The 23370-nt window shown below is 34.1% G+C and overlaps 2 protein-coding genes across 4 annotated transcripts in view; one reads left to right on the top strand and one right to left on the bottom strand.

Moving 5' to 3' along the window:
- Positions 1-930: 930 nt before the first annotated feature.
- On the bottom strand, positions 931-15351 carry LOC143065458 (aquaporin-11-like). 2 transcript variants are annotated; one of them, XM_076239035.1, is made up of 3 exons: positions 15207-15351; positions 8334-8985; positions 931-4416 (listed from the first exon to the last, which is right to left on the bottom strand). In XM_076239035.1, exons 2-3 carry the CDS (start codon positions 8974-8976, stop codon positions 4214-4216), a joined length of 846 nt encoding a protein of 281 aa, XP_076095150.1. In that variant the 5' UTR covers positions 8977-8985; positions 15207-15351; the 3' UTR covers positions 931-4213. The 2 variants fall into 2 exon arrangements, with proteins under 2 accessions (XP_076095150.1, XP_076095149.1); XM_076239034.1 differs by lacking the exon at positions 15207-15351 and adding an exon at positions 15058-15200.
- A 3095-nt stretch (positions 15352-18446) lies between these two features.
- The window catches only part of LOC143065457 (calpain-2 catalytic subunit-like), a 41002-nt gene continuing 36078 nt past the window's right edge, over positions 18447-23370 (top strand). Inside the window, exons 1-3 of one of the 2 annotated variants that reach the window (XM_076239033.1) lie at positions 18447-18621; positions 19963-20045; positions 21978-22268. In XM_076239033.1, the coding sequence (XP_076095148.1) occupies positions 19977-20045; positions 21978-22268 (360 nt within the window). In that variant the 5' untranslated portion in view covers positions 18447-18621; positions 19963-19976. Of the gene's footprint in view, positions 18622-19962; positions 20598-21977; positions 22269-23370 lie in introns of both variants that reach the window. The other variant, XM_076239032.1, reaches the window with a different exon arrangement.

Genomic DNA, 23370 nt, shown 5'->3' with positions numbered 1-23370 from the left:
AGAAATCTATGAAGTTAATTATTTTAATACACAATCCTTAAACTAGGGTCCGTCGGGTAAACGGAACCACACATATATTCTTATTTGGCCTAATGTGGATTAGTTGCAAACAGTATATGTATATGTCAATTTCGAGGTCAAGATCAAGCGGTGAGATTGAGGTCTGTTCTTCAATATCAAGGTCAAGTGGTGAGATTAAGGTCTGTTCCTCAATGTCAAGGTCAAGTGGTAACATTAAGGTCTGTTCCTCAATGTCAAGGTCAAGTGGTGACATTAAGGTCTGTTCCTCAATGTCAAGGTCAATTGGTGAGTTTAAGGTCTGTTTCTCAATGTCAAGTGGTGAGATTGAGGTCTGTTCCTCAATGTCAAGGTCAAGTGGTGAGATTGAGATCTGTTCCTCAATGTCAAAGTCAAGTGGTGAGATTAAGGTCTGTTCCTCATTGTCAAGGTCAAGTGGTGAGATTAAGGTCTGTTCCTCAATGTCAACGTCAAGTGGTGAGATTAAGGTCTGTTCCTCAAGGTCAAGTGGTGAGATTAAGGTCTGTTCCTCAATGTCAAGGTCAAGTGGTGAGATTAAGGTCTGTTCCTGAATGTACATGAAAGGTCAACAATAGTTGATGTGTGGTTAGGTTTGAAAGAATAGATGTCCGTCTCATTTCTGTCCTAGGAAGGTTGATGAATTTGTGGATACTGGAGGAAATATTTTCTGTTATATTATTTGAAATTTTAATGATTTTTTTCTTGTGCAGTCACTTTTCTAATGTCTGAGTTATTTATTAACTGATTCTTTGTCTGAACATGTGATAAGTAGCTCTCTGGTTGTTGCTTTCTTGCCTTCTCTAATTCCTATGTGTTATTTTATGGTACACCAATTTATTTTGCTGCGGTTAATATTTTGTACGGATTGAGAAAAAAACTCAGCACATAAACTGAAATACTAATTTTTTTATTAAACAATGTAATATAAATCAACAATAAGGTTAGTAAATATATATATATAAACAAGGTTAACAAAATTCAAACAAGGTTTGCACATTTCAAACAAGTTTTACACTATTTAAACAAGATTTACAAATTTTAAACAAGTTTCTCACATTTAAACAAGTATGACATGTATTGATTGCACCATCATATTGCTGTAGTTTAAAATATCAATTGACATCCTTCCCTAGGACAAGTACTTAATGGGACTAAATATTTGTACCCAGGGCTAGGGAAGAGTTTAAAGCTATATTGTTAAATAGACACCTAGGCCTAGGACAAGAACTAATTTTCAATGTTAATGGGTACTAGGTCTAAGACCAATGTTAAATATCAATGGACACTCAGGCCATGTACAAGTGTTAAATGACAATTATTATTTGGCACCCAGTCCTTAGTGTAAAAAATATTTATAATGGGCATCAGGCCTGGAGAAAAGTGTTTAATGTTATTATCAATGGATACCGCTAGTTTCGGGATAATGGACCTCAGATTTTTGGCTTGGAACAAGAGTAAAATGTCATTGTTGATGGACAGGCGGTTTCTTATCTGGGACAAGTGTAAAATGTTGCTATTAATGAATATAGAGTTTCTGACCTGGGCAAATGTACTATTCAGGGGCGGATGCAGGAATTTTCGAAAGGGGGGTGCTAACCCAGGGCAAAGGGGGGGTGCAGGGGGTGCAAAACATATGTCCCGATACAAATGCATTGATCGGCAAAAATAAAGGGGGGTGCGCACCCCCGGAACCCCCCCCCCCCCTGGATCCGCCACTGCTATTTTCTTATTAATTGACAACAATGCCTACGACAAGTGTGAACTATCTATTAATGAACAACCAGTTTTAAATGGGACAAGTGACCTTGGACCAATTAACGAGAAATTAATAAAATATGATTCATATAATCTGCATTAGATAATTAGTAAGTTGCTTATTCGTGGATTGTCAAATCAGTTTGGTATAGGTTTTATTCTTAGATCCTTATAGCATTCTTAAACCATCATATAGTGCTACAAAAGCTACTGGCTGCTATTTAAGAGGAATGACAGTACTGTAGTTCAAGAACACAAAGGTTCTTGGTTCGATCCCCGTTCTTGGGAGAAAATGTCACGAACTGAATGTTCGGCTCTCCCTTGAAACCATTTGCAAGTCAAGGGCAAGGCAGCACTCGTAGCCGCAAAGTTGAAAGGGATTAATATAAGTTACAATAACTTGTTTTCCAGTCCACTTGACATAAATATGTTTAAACTAAGAGTTGTCGTCGTCAATTAGCGATTTTAATATGACGTGCTTCTTTCGCTTTGTAAACAACACCGTGATAAAATTCTCGATATATCTATACTTAGCGCAGACTCCAAGATGTACACAAATGGCTGTTTAAATATGCCTCCCACGTAAATCCACATGTATCGTAACCTATGTGTAAACGGTTGTGGATTTCGCTGTGTTATCAATTACAATTGAATAAAACCCTACAGAACATTTATTCTGATTCTGACGCATAACAAAAAAAATTTACACATTAGAGAACGGAAAAATGGACAAAAACAAAATAAATTAAAATTCCGCGAAATGCCAGTAATGATTTTGGCGCATTAACGTCATTTCAAAACATGACGTCATACGTATGAAAACGTCAAAGCTGAAGGTTTTTCTATTGCGTGTACCTTCTAAACTCGGATACAATTGCATTAAAATAAATTATTGAGGTAGGTGTTGCTTGTTTTCTGTTCTATTGCATTATTCGCACATTTACTGATTTCAGCAAGTCAACATGGCGGCTCCTTGGTTACAACATGTCAACAGTGAATTTGACGGTAGCTTACGATAAAAAATGTAAATTTAAAATTGCAAATGTTGGGTTTACTGAGAAGTAACAAAAGGAATCACATTTTTTTCTAGCGGTTAGTTAAGAAATCATTCATGCAGGTTTATTAAATTTGTTTTACATTTATCGAACAGTGGGTAAAATAGAACAGCCACACACACGGTATACCCATCATCGCTTCAGTTTTTTAATGATCGTATTTGTCCTACTAGAATCGAAATAATTCATGGAAGCCATAGATTTGTTGGAAATTTACACATGGCCTGGGCCGTGATATTCGTTAATTTTATCCCTCGCTAACGCTCAGGATAAAATTCGAATATCACGGCCCAGGCCATGTGTAAATTTCCAACAAATCTATGGCTTCCATGAATTATTTCTTAAGGGCATACGATACAGTTACAGGGGAGGTAATGACGTTGCTAACGTAAAATGTTATTTTCGCGACGTCAAACTATGAAATATCGGGAAAAGATGCATTTTTCGACTGATTTTTATCATTCAAACTGATTTAATTTGAAAACGAGTGCATGGACCCCTATTTTTTAAAACGGCAATTTGTTTCATTTTGCAAGGAGATTATGTGACCCAAATTTTATAAAACTGTAAATAGAGGATTTTTTTTAATTTTGATAAAACTGCAGCAAAAAATGACGTTTGTTCCTCTATTCATGAACATTTGATAAATATGAGTTATTTCTGAATAAAAATTGCATAATTTTTAATGATACTTATAAAATACAGATATTACCTATTATTTAACAAAAACCCATTTGTGTTTATCTTTTAAAACAAAAAAGTTATGTCTTTCTTTTGAAAAAGAAAATACGGACACAAATCTGAATTTTGAGCAAATATACAAAATTTCGACCTCATTTTACTCAAAAAGTAGCACATGAAGGTATATTTTTTATTACATATTTGATTTAATCAGGTAAAAAATAGCCTATATGCAAATTTTCATCAACTTGTAAATACAGGTTCAAAACTGTATCGTATGCCCTTAATTCGACGGCGCAAATGCAGTTTTACTGTCGACGCGTTGCGGATATCATAAAACGGATTTTTGGGATCGACCTCCTTATCCCAATTAACGACTTCAATTCTTCAACTACAGTACTGTTATTCCTTTTATAATATATCACAAAACGAAATAGTATATTAGAAGTTGTAAAAATGCATAAATACCAGATTAATTAAATTCCGCGAAATTTCATGAATTATTTTGGCGCATTAACGTCATGACAAGGAATGTCACTGGCAATTGTAGATTTGGCGGTAAATTTGAGCCAGTGAAAAACGTTGTTTCTTAACGATTGCATTAGAATAAAGCACTACAAAACAGGTAAGCAACCTCTTGTACTGGAAAGATAAACTCGGGAAACTTCGTAAAATGAAATAAATCATTTCTCCTTTTTTTCAGCATCCATCTTAGATTTTGTTACATCGATATGTAGTTTATTATCTAAGACAAGAGCCATATAACAACCGATGAATGGTCCAATCCAATACACTATGAAATGTTCCCATGCTGTGGTCCCTCTGCAACCAAACATGTGACCAAACGCCATGGCTGGATTAAAATACATCCCTGTTAAGTGCATTCCTAGATAAAATAAAAATAAAACATCCTTGTTCAGTGCATTTCTCAAATAAACCAGATGCTCCGCAGGGCGCAGCTTTATACGACCGCAGAGTTCGAACCCTGAATAGTTGGGGCAAGTATGGACACAACATTCAAGCTTGATACAGCTCTGAATTTGGATTGTCATTAAATAGTTGAATGAATGTGGTATAAGAACTTAAACTTAAAAACTTTAAAATTGTAAATTGGACATTTACCTATTATGTTCCAATATCCAAAATCTAAATACATGGTTAGATTCAGCATATCAAAGAACCCCAAGATTTCAATTTTTGATGAAATCAAATAAAGTTCAATTTTGGACCCTTAAGACCTCAATGTGGACCAACTTGAAAACTGGGCCCATAATCAAAAATCTAAGTACATGTTTAGATTCAGCATATCAAAGAACCCCAAAGATTCAATTTTTGTTGATATCAAACAAAGTTTAATTTTGGACCACGATTTGGACCAACTTGAAAACTGGCCCCATAAGCAAAAATCTTAAAAGGTGCCACACCACCAATTACTCCCTCCAATTTAGAACGTATGTGAAAGTAGCCCTACTCTGACACAAAATAGTGCTTTTGATGTCCTTGTTTACTTAAACTAACCAACAAATTTGCAGAAATTAAACTTTTGGTGACAGAGAAATGTATCTAGACCATTTTGAGCCAAAATTTACTTGTCTATGAGTTTGCATTAAAAATTGAGGATTAATGCGCTCCATAGTATACTAATTTAAGATTTCCAGAAAACCAGGGGTTATTTTTGGAATACCTCTGTTCGAAGGTCAGTTATTTTGTTAGAAGGCTTTAACATGTTTAAGGGTATGGTGAAAATTGGCATGTAGAAAGCTGATACATGTACAATTCAGGATATACCTGGTTTCTATGAAGTTATATTTAGAAAGCTGTGAAAATTGAAAAATTTGGTTGAACAGATAGGGACTTTTAATTGGTAGTATGACACCTTAATACATGTTTAGATTCAGCATATCAAAGAACCCCAAGGATTCAATTTTTGTTGAAATCAAACAAAGGTCAATTTTGAACCCCCATTTGGACCAACTTGAAAACTGGGCCCATATCAAAAATCTAAGTACATATTAGATTCAGCATATCAAAGAACCCCAAGAATTCAATTTTTGTTAAAATCAAACTAAGTTTAATTTTGGACCCTTTGGACCTTTATGTAGATCAATTTGAAAACGGGACCAAAAATTAAGAAAATACAGACACAGTTAGATTCGGCATATCAAAGAACCCCAATTATTCAATTTTTGATAAAATCAAACAAAGTTTAATTTTGGACCCTTTGCGCCCCTTATTCCTAAACTGTTGGGACAAAAACTCCCAAAATCAATCCCAACCTTCCTTTTATGATTTTAACCTTGTGTTTAAATTTCATAGATTTCTATTTACTTATACTAAAATTATTGTGCGAAAACCAAGAAAAATGCTTATTTGGGTCCTTTTTTGGCCCCTAATTCCTAAACTGTTGGGACCAAAACTCCCAAAATCAATCCCAATCTTCCTTTTGTGGTCATAAACCTTGTGTTTAAATTTCATAGATTTCTTTAAACTAAAGTTATAGTGCGAAAACCAATGTGTCTTCGGACGACGACGACGACGACGACGCCAACGTCATAACAATATACGTCATAACACTAAACGTCATAACACTAAACAGGAATGATTTTTATATAAATACGACCGCAAAATTTTTTTTGCGGTCGTATAAAAATCATTCCTGTTTAGTGCATTTCTAAATAAAAATAACAATTTGATACAATCAAGTTTTGAATAAAAGTATACTCCTGTTCGGTGATTTTTTTTTAGCTAAAGTCCATATGCGACCAAACTATTACTGCACATAGTAAAGTAAATAACAAGAGATAACTCGACGAAAAGGGCTGTTTGTATCATTAATTGATGTCATTGTGTACATCATAAATGGCGAAAAAGAAATTATTTTGTACATTGTAACTGGTGAAACGATGTACGTTTTTGCAACATACAAAGTAAAAAGATGTTCTTTTGTCCATCATACATGGTGAAAAGATGTTCTTTTGTACATCAAATATATACGCATGGTGAAAAGGTGTTCTTTTATACATCATACACGGTGAACGGATGTTCTTTTGACCATCATACATGGGGAACAGTTGTTCTTTTGTTCATCGTACACGGTGAACAGATGTTCTTTTGACCATCATACATGGGGAACAGTTGTTCTTTTATACATCATACACGGTGAACAGATGTTCTTTTGACCATCATACATGGGGAACAGGTATTCTTTATACACATCATACATGGTGAACAGATGTTCTTTTGACCATCATACATGGGGAACAGTTGTGCTTTTGTTCATCATACACGGTGAACAGATGTTCTTTTGACCATCATACATGGGGAACAGGTATTCTTTATACACATCATACATGGTGAACAGATGTTCTTTTGACCATCATACATGGGGAACAGGTGTTCTTTTTATACATCATACATGGTGAACAGATGTTCTTTTGTACATCATTCACGGGGAATAAAAATTCTTTTGTACATCAAGTATGATGAAAAGGTTATCCGAGTTTTGCACATCATATAAAATAATATCTTTTCACCATGTATGATGTACAAAAGAAAACATTTTCACTGAAAAGATGTTCTTTTGTACATCATACATGGTGAAAATATGTTCTTTTGTACATCACACACGGTGAACAGATGTTCTTTTATACATCATACACGGTGAACAGATGTTCTTTTGTACATCATACACGGTGAAAAGGTGTTCTTTTGTACATCATACACGGTGAACAGATGTTCTTTTGTACATCATACACGGTGAAAAGGTGTTTTTTTGTACATCATACACGGTGAACAGATGTTCTGTTGTACATCATACACGGTGAACAGATGTTCTGTTGTACATCATACACGGTGAAAAGGTGTTCTTTTGTACATCATACATGGTGAAAAGATGTTTTTGATGATGAAAATATGTTCTTTTGTGCATCACATAGTGAAAAGTAAGTCGTTTTTTTATTCTATAAAAAGACAGTGCCATTATAGGTCTTGTTTGAAGTTACCACACATTTCCTGTATTGGTATTTATCAAATCCGACTTTCTCTCTTTGGAACTTTTCAATGTAAAGATGCCAATAGAGTGCCTTGCATACGAACTGACACATAGGATTTGTTTGCCTTCTCTTTTGTGGATATAGCTTGAAACTTTCAAAATTCGGATTTCTCCCTTTGAGAACCACTTGCAAGTTAACCAATTGCTAAAATGTAACCAAAAAACGTGATCTTTTAACAAAACAAAATTGATCTACGAAACATGAAAATAAGTCAAGATATGACAAAGCCTGCCAGATGCACATACATTCTTTAGATTTATCATAATTCACAAATTTCTTAAAAGTACATAAAGTGTCTCCCAAATTGCAGATCGAAACGTTGATCAATGAACCAAAAAATTGAGATTAAATTGTTAAACGAATATTTTAATAAGTTAACCTTAAAACGATTCTAGTGACCAGGAGAAATTTACCAAATCATTAAAGCCCAGATTAAAGTGGTGATGTAATACATTGTGATTTTAAATCTGCATACAGGAGAATCCTAGGTGTTAAGTGAACCAAATATTTGTGAAGGATATAGTACGGATATTATAGGCTAAAAAACAAAATAGGTTTTATTATAACGTAATCTTAGTTTCAACTGTGAATCATATGTCGTCATGTTTGCTATTAACTATTTAAGGAAGACCTTTTAAGATAAGTTTGTTGATCGAGCAGTGTACATACAGGAAATTCTAGAACTGGGATGTTATATGTAAATATATATTATATAAATGTAAATATTGTGTGTTGCAATATAATAATTTACCCATGACAATCATGAATGCACCATTAGAACACTTGAGGACTTCGTCGATTAATGATTGTGGAACCAGGGTCTGCAAACCTAACCATGTGTCAATCAAAGTGGCTCCAAGTTCTATAGTCAGTCCGACGGTCAAGGCAACAGAAAGATCCGTATCACAGACAGTTTCTAAATACCTCTCACGGTGATCCTCTACAAGATCTAAAGCCCAAACCGTTCTAGCGAAATAGTAAGACGAGGCACCAGCTAAAGTCTGTACCACAATTTTAGCAATAGCAGTTTTTGTACTTATTTTATATGTGCACAAATCGTAGAATGATTTGACTGGATTCTCCGAAGCACCGAAATATGTTCTGTTTGCTACTAAACACTGGAGAACAACTGCAATGAATAACCATATGGCACCATAGTGCTTCATTATAAAGTTATTTTCGAAGAAGTAAGCACACATTTCCAAAGTGGCTGAAAAATCAGCGATGTATTGTTGGCACCATGCAGGAGAGTACTGCTTATTTAAAACACGGAATATAACTCCCGTGCCCATAGTAACCATAAAATAAACCAAACTTCCTGTGACTGGACTAAGAAAGTCTTCTAATTCCGGTGATTCTCCCATTGTCAGTTGCCATAGAGCCCGCCAAGCCATCTCAATTGTCTGCAAATAATTAATTATATTTAAAAGTATATTTAGAAGAAACCAATGGTTCTAATACTATTATGAATACGACTACTGACATTTTTCTGGTCATTTCATAAACCTCATTGATTTTAAATTGTCTCTTTTCATTTATTTGTTTTTAGTTTAAAGTTTAAGTTTTGAAGTAGACATATACAGTTATCTCTTTTTGATTCATTCATTTTTGTTAGGTGAACGCATTATATTGCGTCGGCATGTCTGTCTCTCCAGTCACCGCTCGGTCGTAAGTCAAGCTTCCTGTGTGGCGTTTAACGTTTGTACCATTGCACTTTGGTTGATCAAAGTTAACCTTGAAATTCTTGTAAATCCGAATCATAAATTTTGTACCGTAAATATATTAACCAAACTTGGTCTGCTGCATCATCACATGGGCTTGGTATGGGGTGGTGTTATATGACCAAGTCATATGATGTCACTTTGAAGTTGACTTTGACTTTTGATCCCAATGATACTCCTTGTATAATTTGTGTCCTGAGCATAACTTTTGTGAATAGAACTAAGGTTGTTTGCTAATGCATCGTTGGCTTGGTGTGTCATATATAAATTAGGTCCTTCTGACCTTGACTATGTCCCTTGTCCCCTGTGATAGGAAGAGCTATTCAGATTTGTGTTCTGTGCATATCTCTTTCGTAATAGAACTTATGTTGATCAAATTTTTTATGCTGATGCATCAGATGCTGGATATGTGTCATTTACCATATTCAGGCCTGTAATGATATTGCTATATCATCTGGTCAATGTTTACGTTTGTAGAGACTCTGCCTATCTTATCTTGAGTGACATTATAATAGTTACACGTGCTTAAAGTTCATTGACTTTATCTATATATAACACACTGGGGTTTTATAACATGCAGTTCTATATCATGTAGTCTTATAATAAACATGTATTAATTATATGGATTAATTCAATTGGCCTCTCACGATGGTAACATAACATGGTGTCAGATGTGAAAACGACTTTACCAAAGTTAGAATAGCAAATGCTATCGTTATTGTTTGGTGGGGAAAAGATAAAAGAAAAAATGGATGGTCATTTCAAGCAACCACCAGAAATGGATTTTTCCCATGAAGATAACCTATCCGAAAAATGGAAAAGGTGGAAACAAACAATGAGCTTATACCTAGAAGTAGCTATGAGTGAAAAAACGGAAAAGGAACAGTGCAGAGCTGTTTTATATGTTATCGGATTAGACGGCCGAGAAATTTATAATACTTTCAATTTCGGTGAACATGAGGCTGACAAACTTCCAGTACTGTTGAAAAAATTCGAGGACTATTGCATCCCGAAGAAGAATGTAACGGTAATTAGACATCGTTTTAATACACGCGTTCAAAATTCGAGTGAAAGTATTGATCAGTATTTAACAGACCTGAAGTTAATTGCAAAAAACTGCGAATTTGAACACTTAAAAGATGGACTCATTCGTGATAGAATAGTTTGTGGTACGAACTCTTCCAGAGTAAAAGAACGTTTACTTCGAGAGGATGGGTTGACACTGGACAAAGCTGTTGGTATTTGTCGCGCCGACGAAGAATCTCGAAAACAGATGAAAACGTTGAATGAGGAAGAACAAGTACACGCTTTGAGGAGGAAAACTCAAAACCAAAGAAATAACCGCAATGAAGGCTACTCAAAGATAGGTCCGAGCAGACGAGATCACGAGAAGCGAGGGTCGAGTTTCAGTTGTGGAAAGTGCGGAACAACTCACGAGAAAAGAAACTGTCCTGCATACGGTAAAAAGTGCCATAAATGCAAAAAACCGAATCACTATCAGAAGTTCTGTAAATCAAAGTTTTCGAAAAGTGTTCACGGATTAGATGAATATTCTTCATGCGATTCGGACGGTGAAAATTACTTCGTAGGAGCAGTAAATAGAAAAACGGAAATCAAAGAAAATGCTTGCTTTACATCATTCAAATTGCAAGGTAAGACAGTACAATTTAAAATCGATACTGGTGCTCAAGTCAACATCTTACCGCTTTCAATTTACAAGAAATTGTCAAACGTCAAATTAAGCAAAACTTCCACTTCTCTTACTAGCTATTCAGGAGATAAACTCAAAGTTATAGGAAAATGTTCGTTGTATTTAAAAGACAAAAACTGTGAATTCTTTGTGACGGACACAAATCAATCTCCGCTATTAGGATTCAAGGCGTCAAATGAGTTAGGTCTTATTCATGTTATTATGACGGTACAAGCAGACGTTGACGATCCTGTCAAATCGTTTCCGAAAGTCTTTACAGGCTTAGGATGTCTAGAAAAACCGTACCATATCAAAATAGACTCAAGCGTCAATCCTGTAATAAACCCGCCGAGAAAGATACCCGCCGCGCTTCGAGAAAAGCTCAAAGGTACATTAAAAGAAATGGAAGACAAAGAAGTAATCCGAAAGGTCGACGAACCGACAGACTGGGTGAATTCGTTGGTTGTTGTAGAAAAGCCGAAAACAGGAAAGTTGAGGATTTGTTTAGATCCAAGAAATTTGAATAAAGCGATAAAAAGAGAACATTTTGCGCTACCAACAATAGAGGACATAACCACACGACTGACAGGTGCTAAATATCTAAGTAAACTAGACTGTAATAGTGGATATTGGCAGTTACGCATGGATAAAGAGAGCCAGCTCCTTACTACGTTTAACTCTCCATTCGGGAGGTATTGCTTCTTACGAATGCCTTTTGGAATTAAGTCGGCACAAGAAGTATTTCAAAAACGAGTGTCACAATTGTTTGAAAACTTAAAAGGAGTTGAAACTGATATCGACGATATTCTAGTGTGGGGAACAACGCGAAAGGAACACGATGATAGACTTCGCTCAGTTCTTAACAGATGTCAAGAGGTTGGACTTACGTTAAATGCCGAAAAATGCAAGTTTCGAGTAAAAGAGGTGACGTACATAGGACATACCCTAAGCGCAGATGGAGTAAGACCCGATCAGGAAAAAATACGGGCTATCAAAGAAATGCCGGCTCCAACAGGCAAAAAAGGAATACAACGACTACTAGGGACAATTAATTATTTAGCAAAGTTTGTTCCGAATATGTCAGCAGTTACAGAGCCTATCAGAAAGCTGTTAAAAGAAGAAAATGAATTCATTTGGACACATGAACAGCAACAAGCATTTGAGAAACTAAAAGACATTATAACTAGGAATCCAGTATTAAGTTTCTACGATGTGTCAAAACCAGTTACTGTAAGTTGTGATGCATCCCAATGCGGTCTAGGGGCAATGTTGATACAGGACAATAAACCTGTTGCATATGCATCAAGATCATTGACAGATGCCGAAAGCAGATATGCCAACATAGAAAGAGAATTACTTGGTGTGCTATTTGGATTGGAAAGATTTAATGATTACACGTATGGTAAACACATAAATGTTGAATCTGACCACAAACCGTTAGAGATGATCGTGAGAAAATCTCTAGGGTGTGCTCCGCCACGACTACAGAGGATGTTACTGAGGTTACAAAAATATGACTTCTCACTGAAGTACATACCAGGGAAGGATTTAATAGTTCCAGACATGTTATCGCGAGCGCCGATAAAGATCAACACAAATAATGAAGTGGAAAATGATATAGAGTGTTTCGTGAACATGGTCATAAGAAATACATCAATGTCTGATAGAAATCTTGAACAAATAACGGAAGAAACTTCAAAGGATGGTACCTTACAAACACTGACCAGGCTAATAATAGACGGCTGGCCAGATGAGAAAAATGAGGTTCCCAAGGAGGTTTTTGAATATTGGAATTTCCGGGATGAATTATCAAACGTAAATGGAATTATCCTAAAAGGAGAAAAGATAGTTATACCAGCGAGTATGAGAAAGAATATTCTCAACAAACTACACGAAGGACATTTGGGAATAGAAAAAACCCGAAAATTAGCAAGAGACTCTATCTTTTGGCCAGGAATTAATGCACAGATTACTGATTTTATTTCGAAATGCAGTGTGTGTTTAGAAAGCAGAAGATCAAATTCAAAAGAGCCAATGTCCGAAAGTGAATGTCCAGATCTACCGTGGATGACAGTTGGTACCGATATTTTTTATTGGAACAATAACAATTACTTGATCATTGTAGATTACTACTCAAGATATTTTGAAATTGCGAAATTAGAGAACATACGTGCGTCATGCGTTATAACACACATGAAATCCGTTTTTGCGAGACACGGCATACCGACAAAAGTCCGAAGTGATTCAGGATCTCAATACGTATCAGCTGAATTTCGACAATTTGCAGAATCATGGGGCTTCACACACACAGTGTCTAGTCCACACTATCAACAGTCCAATGGATTAGCCGAGAGATTCGTTCAAAGCGTCAAGAAAATGCTAAGCAAATCTAAAGAGGACGGAAAAGATCCGTATATTGCCATGTTAAAATACAGAAATACGCCGTTGGAAAATCTTGACTCACCAGCTCAACTTTTAATGAATAGAAGACTGAGGACAACTATTCCGACAATAAAGAACCGTTTGAAACCAAAATGCGGTAATTTGAAGAACACGCAAACCAAAATGAAACAACAAAAAATGAACCAAAAACAATATTACGATAAAAGTTCAAAACCATTACCTGAATTACAACCGAATGACACTATTCGATTCCAGCACAAGCCGAAAGGAAAATGGGACCAAGGAACTGTTGTGAAAAATAATAACACTCCGAACTCATATGTGATTGAAACACCAGAAGGACAAATTTTCAAAAGAAACAGAAAACATTTAATGAAAACAAAAGAAGACAAAATCGAACAAACATCTTTAGAAAAAGCAAATGAAAACAATCACAACGACAATATAACCGATGAACAATCTACAGAACCATTGTCTGTTAGAAGAAGTGAAAGATCTGTCAAAAAACCTACTCGACTAATAGAGGAGTGTTAAATTCTTAAGGAAATCTGAGTAGTGCCGTAAGGGACAGAATAATGCCCTTGCTCAGATTTATCGAGTAGGAAAAGGCAGGAGAGTCTATCCTGACCTTACGTTTGTATGAAATTATTTTAAATAGATAATCACAATTTCTTCAAATTTGTTCATCAAAATTATTTAATTCAGTATACGTTTACTACTTATTCTAGAAAACATTTTCTCTATTTTCTTTATTGATCAACATGTGATTTTCTAAAGTAATTTCGTAGGATCGTTAAATTGCATGCTGTCTGTAAATATTTATCGTAGTTAATTAGATTCAACATACAACACAAACTGGCTAGACTTTCAATGTGACTTAATGAACTGTGTTAAATTAATTGCTTGTCTCAAGAGGGGGGTTGTAATGATATTGCTATATCATCTGGTCAATGTTTACGTTTATAGAGACTCCGCCTATCTTATCTTGAGTGACATTATAATAGTTACACGTGCTTAAAGTTCATTGACTTTATCTATATATAACACACTGGGGTTTTATAACATGCAGTTCTATATCATGTAGTCTTATAATAAACATGTATTAATTATATGGATTAATTCAATTGGCCTCTCACGATGGTAACATAACAAGGCCATGATGACCTTCACCTGAACTATTGACCTTATGATAGTTATTTGTGTTCGGGTTATATCGATGATGTTCTCCCCGAGATACAATTAATGGCCGAATTCAAATCTAACGTAAACAATCTCAAAATGTCATTGTCTCAAAACAGACTTTCCCAGCAGTAACTAAAATGACTTGTTTCTGAATTTTATTTGCAAATGCAGCATACAAAAAGTTTGAAAATTACAGTAAGACATATTTCTACTACATGTATAACATACGAGTCGACTATAAACGTAGGCAAACCGTAGACGACTGTCAAGTCATCGCATGCTGACCCCTAGCACGACCTTTTGACTGTTTTGTTGAGTTTCTATATCAACATGATCAATGCCGTTCAATATTACGTTTCTGAAGGATGTGTGTGTGTGTTGTTAATATTTATTATGGAGATTCGTGACCTTCGATGACACGTAATTGTATATGAATATATTATTACAGTACATTATTTTATCTATATATAACCACCTACCATAAAACTGGTTTTAATTAATAACGAAGGATGACATTGAGCATACTGAAGGTTAGCATCTACCATGCACTATCTCGAGACTGCTATCGTGTTATTAAATATTGATAAATATGATCAAATATCGTCGGACTGCTTATTGATTAACCTACCTCTTAAACTGGAATGTCCGAACAAAAAATTCCGGATGTTTACAAAGTTTCCGCTTGAAAGATGACAGTTTTCTTTGTAATGGAAAACTTTAGTAATACACAACCCTATATCCTTTATGCTTATCTATTGATAAATACATGTGCACATAATGAATTATCATGGTAATTGGTCATTCAGTACAGATATAGCTGTCTGTTGAGTAGTTACAAATGTTGATATATTAAATACATACACTGAGGGCGTTAGTACTATTGTGTTCGAATGTGTATCTAATTTATACCATTACATAATTAAAACTTATATTATTTGAAAAAGTGGTCTTCAGAGATCTTCAGAATCACATTATTTTAGTTGACAGTGTGATATATGCAGACTATTAATTGTATATTCAGTTGAATTATAGTGTAAATAAATTAGAAGATATATAGAAATATATAGTTTAGTATATGATAGAGGTGTGCCTGAGACAAAGGTTTTATATATATACTAATATGTGATAACTTGTTTCTTATTTGTGTTTGTAACTATGTGTTGTTTATTATATTTGTAAAAGAATATTATATTACAATGATATTATATTATGCTCCTTGTGAGCCCATTTTATGGAAATAAAGCATCTTCTTCTATAGTTTATCATCTTTATGTATTTAGATTACTTTCTGTTACAAGGCAAACCAGTAATAAGGTATTATATATGGGTCATTATCAAAAAAACATGCAAAACTATGTTATTGGGTCTTTTTAAGTCACAAGCATGAAAATATATCAAAATAACACTTGCATATGTTAGATGTGAATTAATGTTTTGTGATACACAATATACAGTTTACAGTATGAAATGTTATAAAAACATCCTTAATTTTTTCTTAAACCCTTGAAGATAGCCAGAATTAACTGTTATTTTTTACTATAAATCCTTTCAGACTTGAAATAGGACTATTATTCATATCATTTGTTATTATGATTTATCACTTTTTATTGCATTTTGATACATACAAACATTTTTTAATGATTTAGGAGGTGTATGTTGGTTTTATAATAAAAAAAAAATTCACCAAAAGGAAATGTAACATTTTTTAAGTCAATGGTGTAACCAAAGGACAAATTAGTGGGATAAGAGTTATCTTTCGCAAGATTTGGTCATTTACAACAGTTTCTCCCTTGGCAATGTTACCTGTAAGCATTTTATTCAAAAGAAAACAAACAATTATGTTGAAGATTAAGTAAAAAAATCGTAAAAGTAAGTAAAGGTTATATCGTAATTGGAAATAGTGTCCATGGTGTACCCTTTATAAAAATCATTTTTTGAAAACATTTCCTTAACTTTGAATAATGAAATATATTGATCATAGAAACATGCACCAGTCACAACATATAGAATAGGGGAATGGAGCACTTATTTCGTAACTGAATCTTAAAATACACTTTAAATCACTGGTGTTACTGTCAATGGTGAGACCATTTTGATAAAATAACATCATCGACCAGTTTAGTAACACCACTGAATATATCATGACAATCGGCATTGTTTTGTGTTTTGTTCATGCTTAACAAGCGAAACATCATATTATTTATGAAAAACAATACTTATTTAACAATGTTTTAACAATATCATGTATTACATATACACAGTTTTCACAAACTGATGTATGCTGGTAACACCAATGACACTATTTAGTAACACTATTGACATTTTTAGTAATGGATGTTATGTTATATAATTAGCCTAAGATTAATTTGTTCATCTTTTTCTTTTGCCCGGTGATTTTGGCGTTGTGTTCAGTACTTGATATATAGGTAAAATTTGATATGTGATGTCAATGGTGATACTTTTGTGTCATTGGAGTTACTGAATGGTCAGTGGTGTTTCTATATAAAAATGCGACATTTTTTTTTTTTTTTTATCTTTATTCATAAATGAAAGTGTTTTTAGGTCGTGTACGAAGGATTAGGTATATCATTAACATTTAATATTTGACAATTCACATATATTCAGTTTAAATGCATTTTTTAGTATTTACAACGGCCATAATTAGGACAGCCAACTTGTTTACGACAATGTATTCTGAAAATTATGTTTAAATAGAATGCACAGCTATATGAATAATATCAATAAGTCGCAATTTAAACTTAAACAACAAATTGGAACAGTTGTTTGATGTTAAACAATAATATTTAGTACCTAAATGTATGCTTTAAATTGGTAACAACATTGACGCGATTCTGTCAAAGGATGACCTAGAATTGTTAAAATTGAAGGAACTCTTCATTTTTCCCATTGCATATTTCTGAATATCGTTGCTACCATAATATAGAATAGCGGGACACATTTAAATGTTTTAAGCAATGACATCATTTTTCAAAATATTACCTCGTCGAAATTTGCACTTTTTTTGATAATGACCCATATAGGGAAAAAATCTGAGACAAGTGCCTGTGTTTCAAGTGTTTAAAGGGATAGGTAGTGGTGAATGGTATTCGAGAAACCCCTGTTGGGCATACGGAAATCGGCATCATTTTAAGAATGCTTCTTTTTGTAAATTTACTGAGGTGTAAAAACGTTGACCGAAGTACACCTTGTATGAAGCGCATAAGCGCTGTGCTTGATACTTACTATGTGTACACACATTCAACAGTTTTGCAACCTTATACAATAACTAAAAGAAGCAGGCAATACTTATAATTACATATTTTGCTAGGATCATGAAAACATGATTTTTCAAGTTTTTCTTATATTTTTCGGTTCACTTCATTGTTGAAGCTCGTGTCATCATGATTTTTTTATTATTCTGTTAGTCCGCTTTTTTTATTTTAAGAATTGAAGCTGAACCTCCCAGGAGGTAAACTTAATCCGTTCATATGAATTAGATATAATTTTCTTTATCGTACAACGACAAACACATTTTGTTCTAATCTAATTTATTTGCATTGCACCATTAGGTACATGTTAATAAAATAAATAACGTATGACTTGAAAGTGTATTGCCTCAATGTATTTTTCAAGTATTATGACGTTTTGAATTATATTTACTCACACGCGAAACAAAAACGTCACCCATGCATAAAACATTTTCATAATCAAATTGTCTTTCATCGTCCCGATATATTCACCTATATTTTGTAATTAAGTCTAAGCCGATTTGATTTCTGAGGTGAAAATCGATCTGAACTTTTAGTTTACGTAGTTGCTTAGATTCGACTGTAAACAAATTACAGTATTGTATGGTTTACTATTGAGAATTTAAAAAACATTTTGGAAATTCAAACTGGATGATCGCCACGGTTCATTTGATAACGGAATTTACCATTTAGTGCATATTGAAAAATTATCTGTGTATTAAGAAAGTTGATATTTAACATGGATTTGTAAATAACTTTTATGAATTACATTTTTGTGACATTCATTTGAACAAGGTACGTTTAATGATGTTTGTTTTAACTTCACTACTATGGCTATCATTCGTTAATGAGTATTTTCCCTGTTTAGCTTCAAACATCTCGTAAGATATAAAAATATGAAGATTTGGTATTGTTGCCAATGAGACAACTCTCCACCAGAGACTAAATGGAAGATAACAATTATAGGTCTACACACGGCCTTCAACAATTAGCAAAAAACTTTTACAATCACAGACGAGTAAAAATGGTCCGTTCAGTTTCAGAACGCAGTGGCGGATCTAGGATTTCAGAAAGGGGGGTGACACTGACCTAAAAAGGGACCCGCTCCCGTTATCCTTCCAGTGATTTCCTATTAAAGCAACCGTAAAAAAATTCTCAAAAAAGGGGGGACTCGGGCCACCCCTCAATTCGCCTCTGGAACGGAAACATTTCATTGAATCGAGGCAAAACATGATTTGTAAAATTGGGACAGGCATATAAAGGATGTGGTAGAGTGAAACGTGTTTGTGAAGGTTCAATCCTCCATTAACACAGCATAAGAACAAACGTAAAAACAACAAACACAGGACAAAATTCAGAAAATATAAAAGTTCTTTGTAATGACAATAGCAGCGGGCAAAGAAAATACAAGGTAATTGATATGAGTAAATGGTAGAACTAAAAAAATAAAAAAAATAAGGTAGACATCTCTTTCACAAACAAAAACATATATATATATAAAATACAAGGGCATACACCTCAAACATTTTTCTTGTTATACTTGCTAACATGAACAATCTTTATTCATAAAAGGTAAACGATTTTTTTTATAATGAAAAGTTATTTAATCGGACTGACTACTTTTAAATATTATTAGTCCGTTTACATAACTTTTTATAATCAAAATTACACCGGATTAAACTTTTAGAGCATATATTTAACATTCAGCTAACTAACCGAATCAAAGAAACAACAAAACGCTCTGCCATTAAAAAAAGACTGGACACCCGCTGGTAATGAATGAAAATAAGAGACCCCATGGACATGAAAAGAAAATCATTTCTTATGTCTATATGGTGATGAAATTGATTCTTCAAACGCGAGTCGAATCGCATATTACACTACAATCCCCATGATAGATTTAAATTAATGTATCATTGACCCATCGTGAGTCGAATCAAATCGTTTCATATAAGATGAGTAGATGGTTGCCAGTAGGACAATGTCCACAAAAGCACAAAATGTCATACATTTAAGGTCTATATACGGCCTTCAACACTTAGCAATAAACTAATAATGACAAAATAACAAACAGTTCTTACATATCTTTAAATAAATTTGATCTTTTCTAACACAAATTGTGAATGTTTATTACAGAAAAGATACTCAACATGGGATGTGCACCATCATCAGATACCGGCACACAATATGCATCGCTTGGTCACCATGGAAACACGAATGTAAGTAGGAAAACTAAAACACCAACAGATAGCCAACTATATGGCAATACAAATAAAAGTAGAAAGTCATCTATATCATCGTCTTCATCGTCTTCATCAGATGGTAGTAAAAAAAGCAAAGAAGTAAATCAACCAAATAATGTACACCCTGTTCCGCCACCGCCGGTACAATTGACAGAAAATGACAAGAAACAGCAACAGGAAAGAAAAGTAATAACACCGCCACCGCCAGATCCTGTTCCAACACCTAAGGAAAAAGAAGAGGCACCACCTGTGCTCCCTCCTCCGCCTGTTGAAGAGAAGGAGGAAAGACAACCAAGTCCAGTACCATCACCTACTCCTATAGAACAGGAACAAGAGCGACAACCAAGTCCGAAACCACCACCACCACAAGATGATAATGACATGAGAAACCCAACTGACGAGGACCAACAACAGGTACCCCCAACACCGCAACAGGAAGAGGAGAAAAAAATAACACTCCCACCCCCACAAGAAGAACAGAAACAAATTACTCCATCAGCACCACCGATGCCTATACCACCAGATATGGTAAAATTTCATTTGCTATGTGTGTCTGTGTGTTCTGTCTGTCTGTGTGTCTCACTTAACTAACAAGACATTATATACTTCATTCAAATAATACAATCTTATTTGGGTGTCTAAATTTAGATAACTTCTCTCTGGCTAATTGGTATAACAACTCGCTTGTATATGGAGTAGGCATTGGTATTTTTATTGAGTGTTACAATTCGTGTTACTAACATGTTTATAGCCCGCATGTGTTGTGTTTCAGTATTGAGTAGCACTATTTTTGGTTGTAATGTATTGTGCTTGGTGGAAGTTTTTTTTTTTTTATTTCTATTTACATTTTACCGGTATGCTATAGTTTATCGTGTCCACCCCCTAATAATATATTTATATATTCAGAATAATCAAAATATATGTTAATAGAATGAAAAACACTGGACTCAATTAAATCCTGCTTTTAAAAGTGTTATGTGAGTGTTGGATCTCGGTAAAGTCCGAAATTACTTCGTTAGATTTTATATTTTAATGCAAGAACAGATTTCAAAATTCGTTTAGTGATAAGGTTTGATTCATTGAGCTGAACTAATCATTTGATCTGATTTTTATGTTGCTAACATTTCCAATTCATATTAAAAACACATTGAGCTTTGTATTACCGTGTACATTTATACTTTTACATTAAAAAACAAAACAAATGAAAGATACTTTTATTTCTATTTTGACCATCTTAACCAAGCGTTTAATATTTAGTTTCATAATATGTATTTTTTTGTTAATTAAATTGTGTTCTTGAGAGGATATAAACCCTATTGATATTGACATGTCACGAAAGTGTAAACACCTAGATGTTTTGCTTATTGATATATATTAGGATGTATACCACGTGATGTATACACTTATTTGAAAAACATTATGGTGTGTAAAATAGTTTCCCAATGCTACTAAGATATGTAATATTAATATGTAAAGAGAATGCCAATCTAAGGAGAGAAAATTCATCCAGAAAAAATCATTGCAAAAAAGAACAAATGCATTAGTTCGAAATCCGAAATTTAATGGAACGGAACTTTGAATGATAAAATAGACTGGCATTCTGTTTGGACAAGAGCACAACATTGCATTCTGTATCCAACAATCGTTTTTTAATGAAGATTACTACATGCTATACTTTATTGGTTAAAAGGTATGACCACTTACTATCCCACATAACGTATATGTCTTTCGGGAAATCATTATTTATTTTGTATGTTATAATTGTCTTTAAACTAGTAACTGCCACTGCTCTAAGAAATTTACCAAGGCATATAAAGAAGTCGTTGGACATATATCAATAAGACACATGTTATTGTGTGTCTTTCTAGTAAATATTCATACAAAATAATCCCCCTTTAATTATTTCAGAATGACGAAACAAGAAATGGAGGGGAAACGATAAAACCAGAAAAAGACAATGTCGACTTCGACGATACTGGTAATATGGAGACGCCGGCACCACCGGACTTTGGTCGATCAGAATATATACCAACAGATGTTGGAACAAAAGAACGGTTCATAGATTTCCGCACAGAAGGCGGAGAATTCACAAACCCATCGAGACCTTCACCCAACGACAATGGACTTTACACTGAGTTTGAATTCACCGTTGATGTTGCTGTTCCTAGTGCATCTGGCCTTCAATGGCAAAGACCGGCTGTGAGTAAATAATTAAGATTGTGTGGGTCAGTTTATACCTGGTATTTTATGCTATTGACTTCACATTGAAACATGTCTTTGCACTGTTTTGAGTCTTGTACAGAAGAAACGCATGCTATGTGTGTTATGTCTTGTGTCTTGTACTTTTGTGACTTTGAAATCAAATAAGCTATCAGATTTCACTACTGACACTAGGAAGTACTATGTATAATTAACTGTGAAAAACTACTGTTCCAGACCAATAAACTATTTATACTATGGAATAAAAGTGTTTAGTGAAAAGTCTAGCCGTTTTAACGTTACTACATTTAACGCCGATCTCAAAACTGAATCTAAAGGCTTTTTTGCAGCATAGATATATTTTTTTTTGTAAACAAAACTATTTAAGGATAAGATTACCCTTTTTTGTCTCGCCTGTCTTGAAAACATTTTCCAACACTTCTGTTTTTTAAAACGGTTTCATCATTATTTTCATGTGAAAGAATGGATAGCAACTAATTACATACATTGTCACATAACAATAGCGAAAGACGACATGCAGTAAACAAGCCTGACTCCAATATGTTTTCACCTGTAATAGTCCTTATATAGTTCAATATCATAGTGTGTGTATCCGAGTGAGAACTTCGCTATGTGTACTTATGGAATATTTATCTAAAAGTCATATTTCACTGGTCTTTGGTCGCCGGGTTGTTGTCTCTTTGAAACATTCCCCGTTCCCATTCTCAATTTTACCAATAAACACATCTTCTGTGAGTAGCATAAGACAATAAAATCCATTAAGAATGTCTTTTGGTGGAAACATTTACCGAGTTCTACAATATATAAGAGAACTTCCGAAAATGTTCGTACTCTAATAGGAATTATGGACTTGAAACATATGTATAATTCAACGATACCAATGTTGTGAATATGAATTAAAAGGAAGATGATGGGTTTAGTATACATGCATTGATAACGTTTTAGAATATTTAGTAGAAACTATAATTGCTTGTAAAGCAGAAATACTATGATGGAAATATAAAAAAAAAAAACAATAAAAAACTGCTAAGATTTATCTTCACCCTTTACTAACATAGACTCATTGGTGTATTTCTTAAAC

This window comes from Mytilus galloprovincialis, chromosome 2, assembly GCF_965363235.1.
Source record: "Mytilus galloprovincialis chromosome 2, xbMytGall1.hap1.1, whole genome shotgun sequence".
Classification (NCBI taxonomy): Eukaryota; Metazoa; Mollusca; class Bivalvia; order Mytilida; family Mytilidae; genus Mytilus; species Mytilus galloprovincialis.
This window is presented reverse-complemented; position numbering and strand designations above follow the sequence as displayed.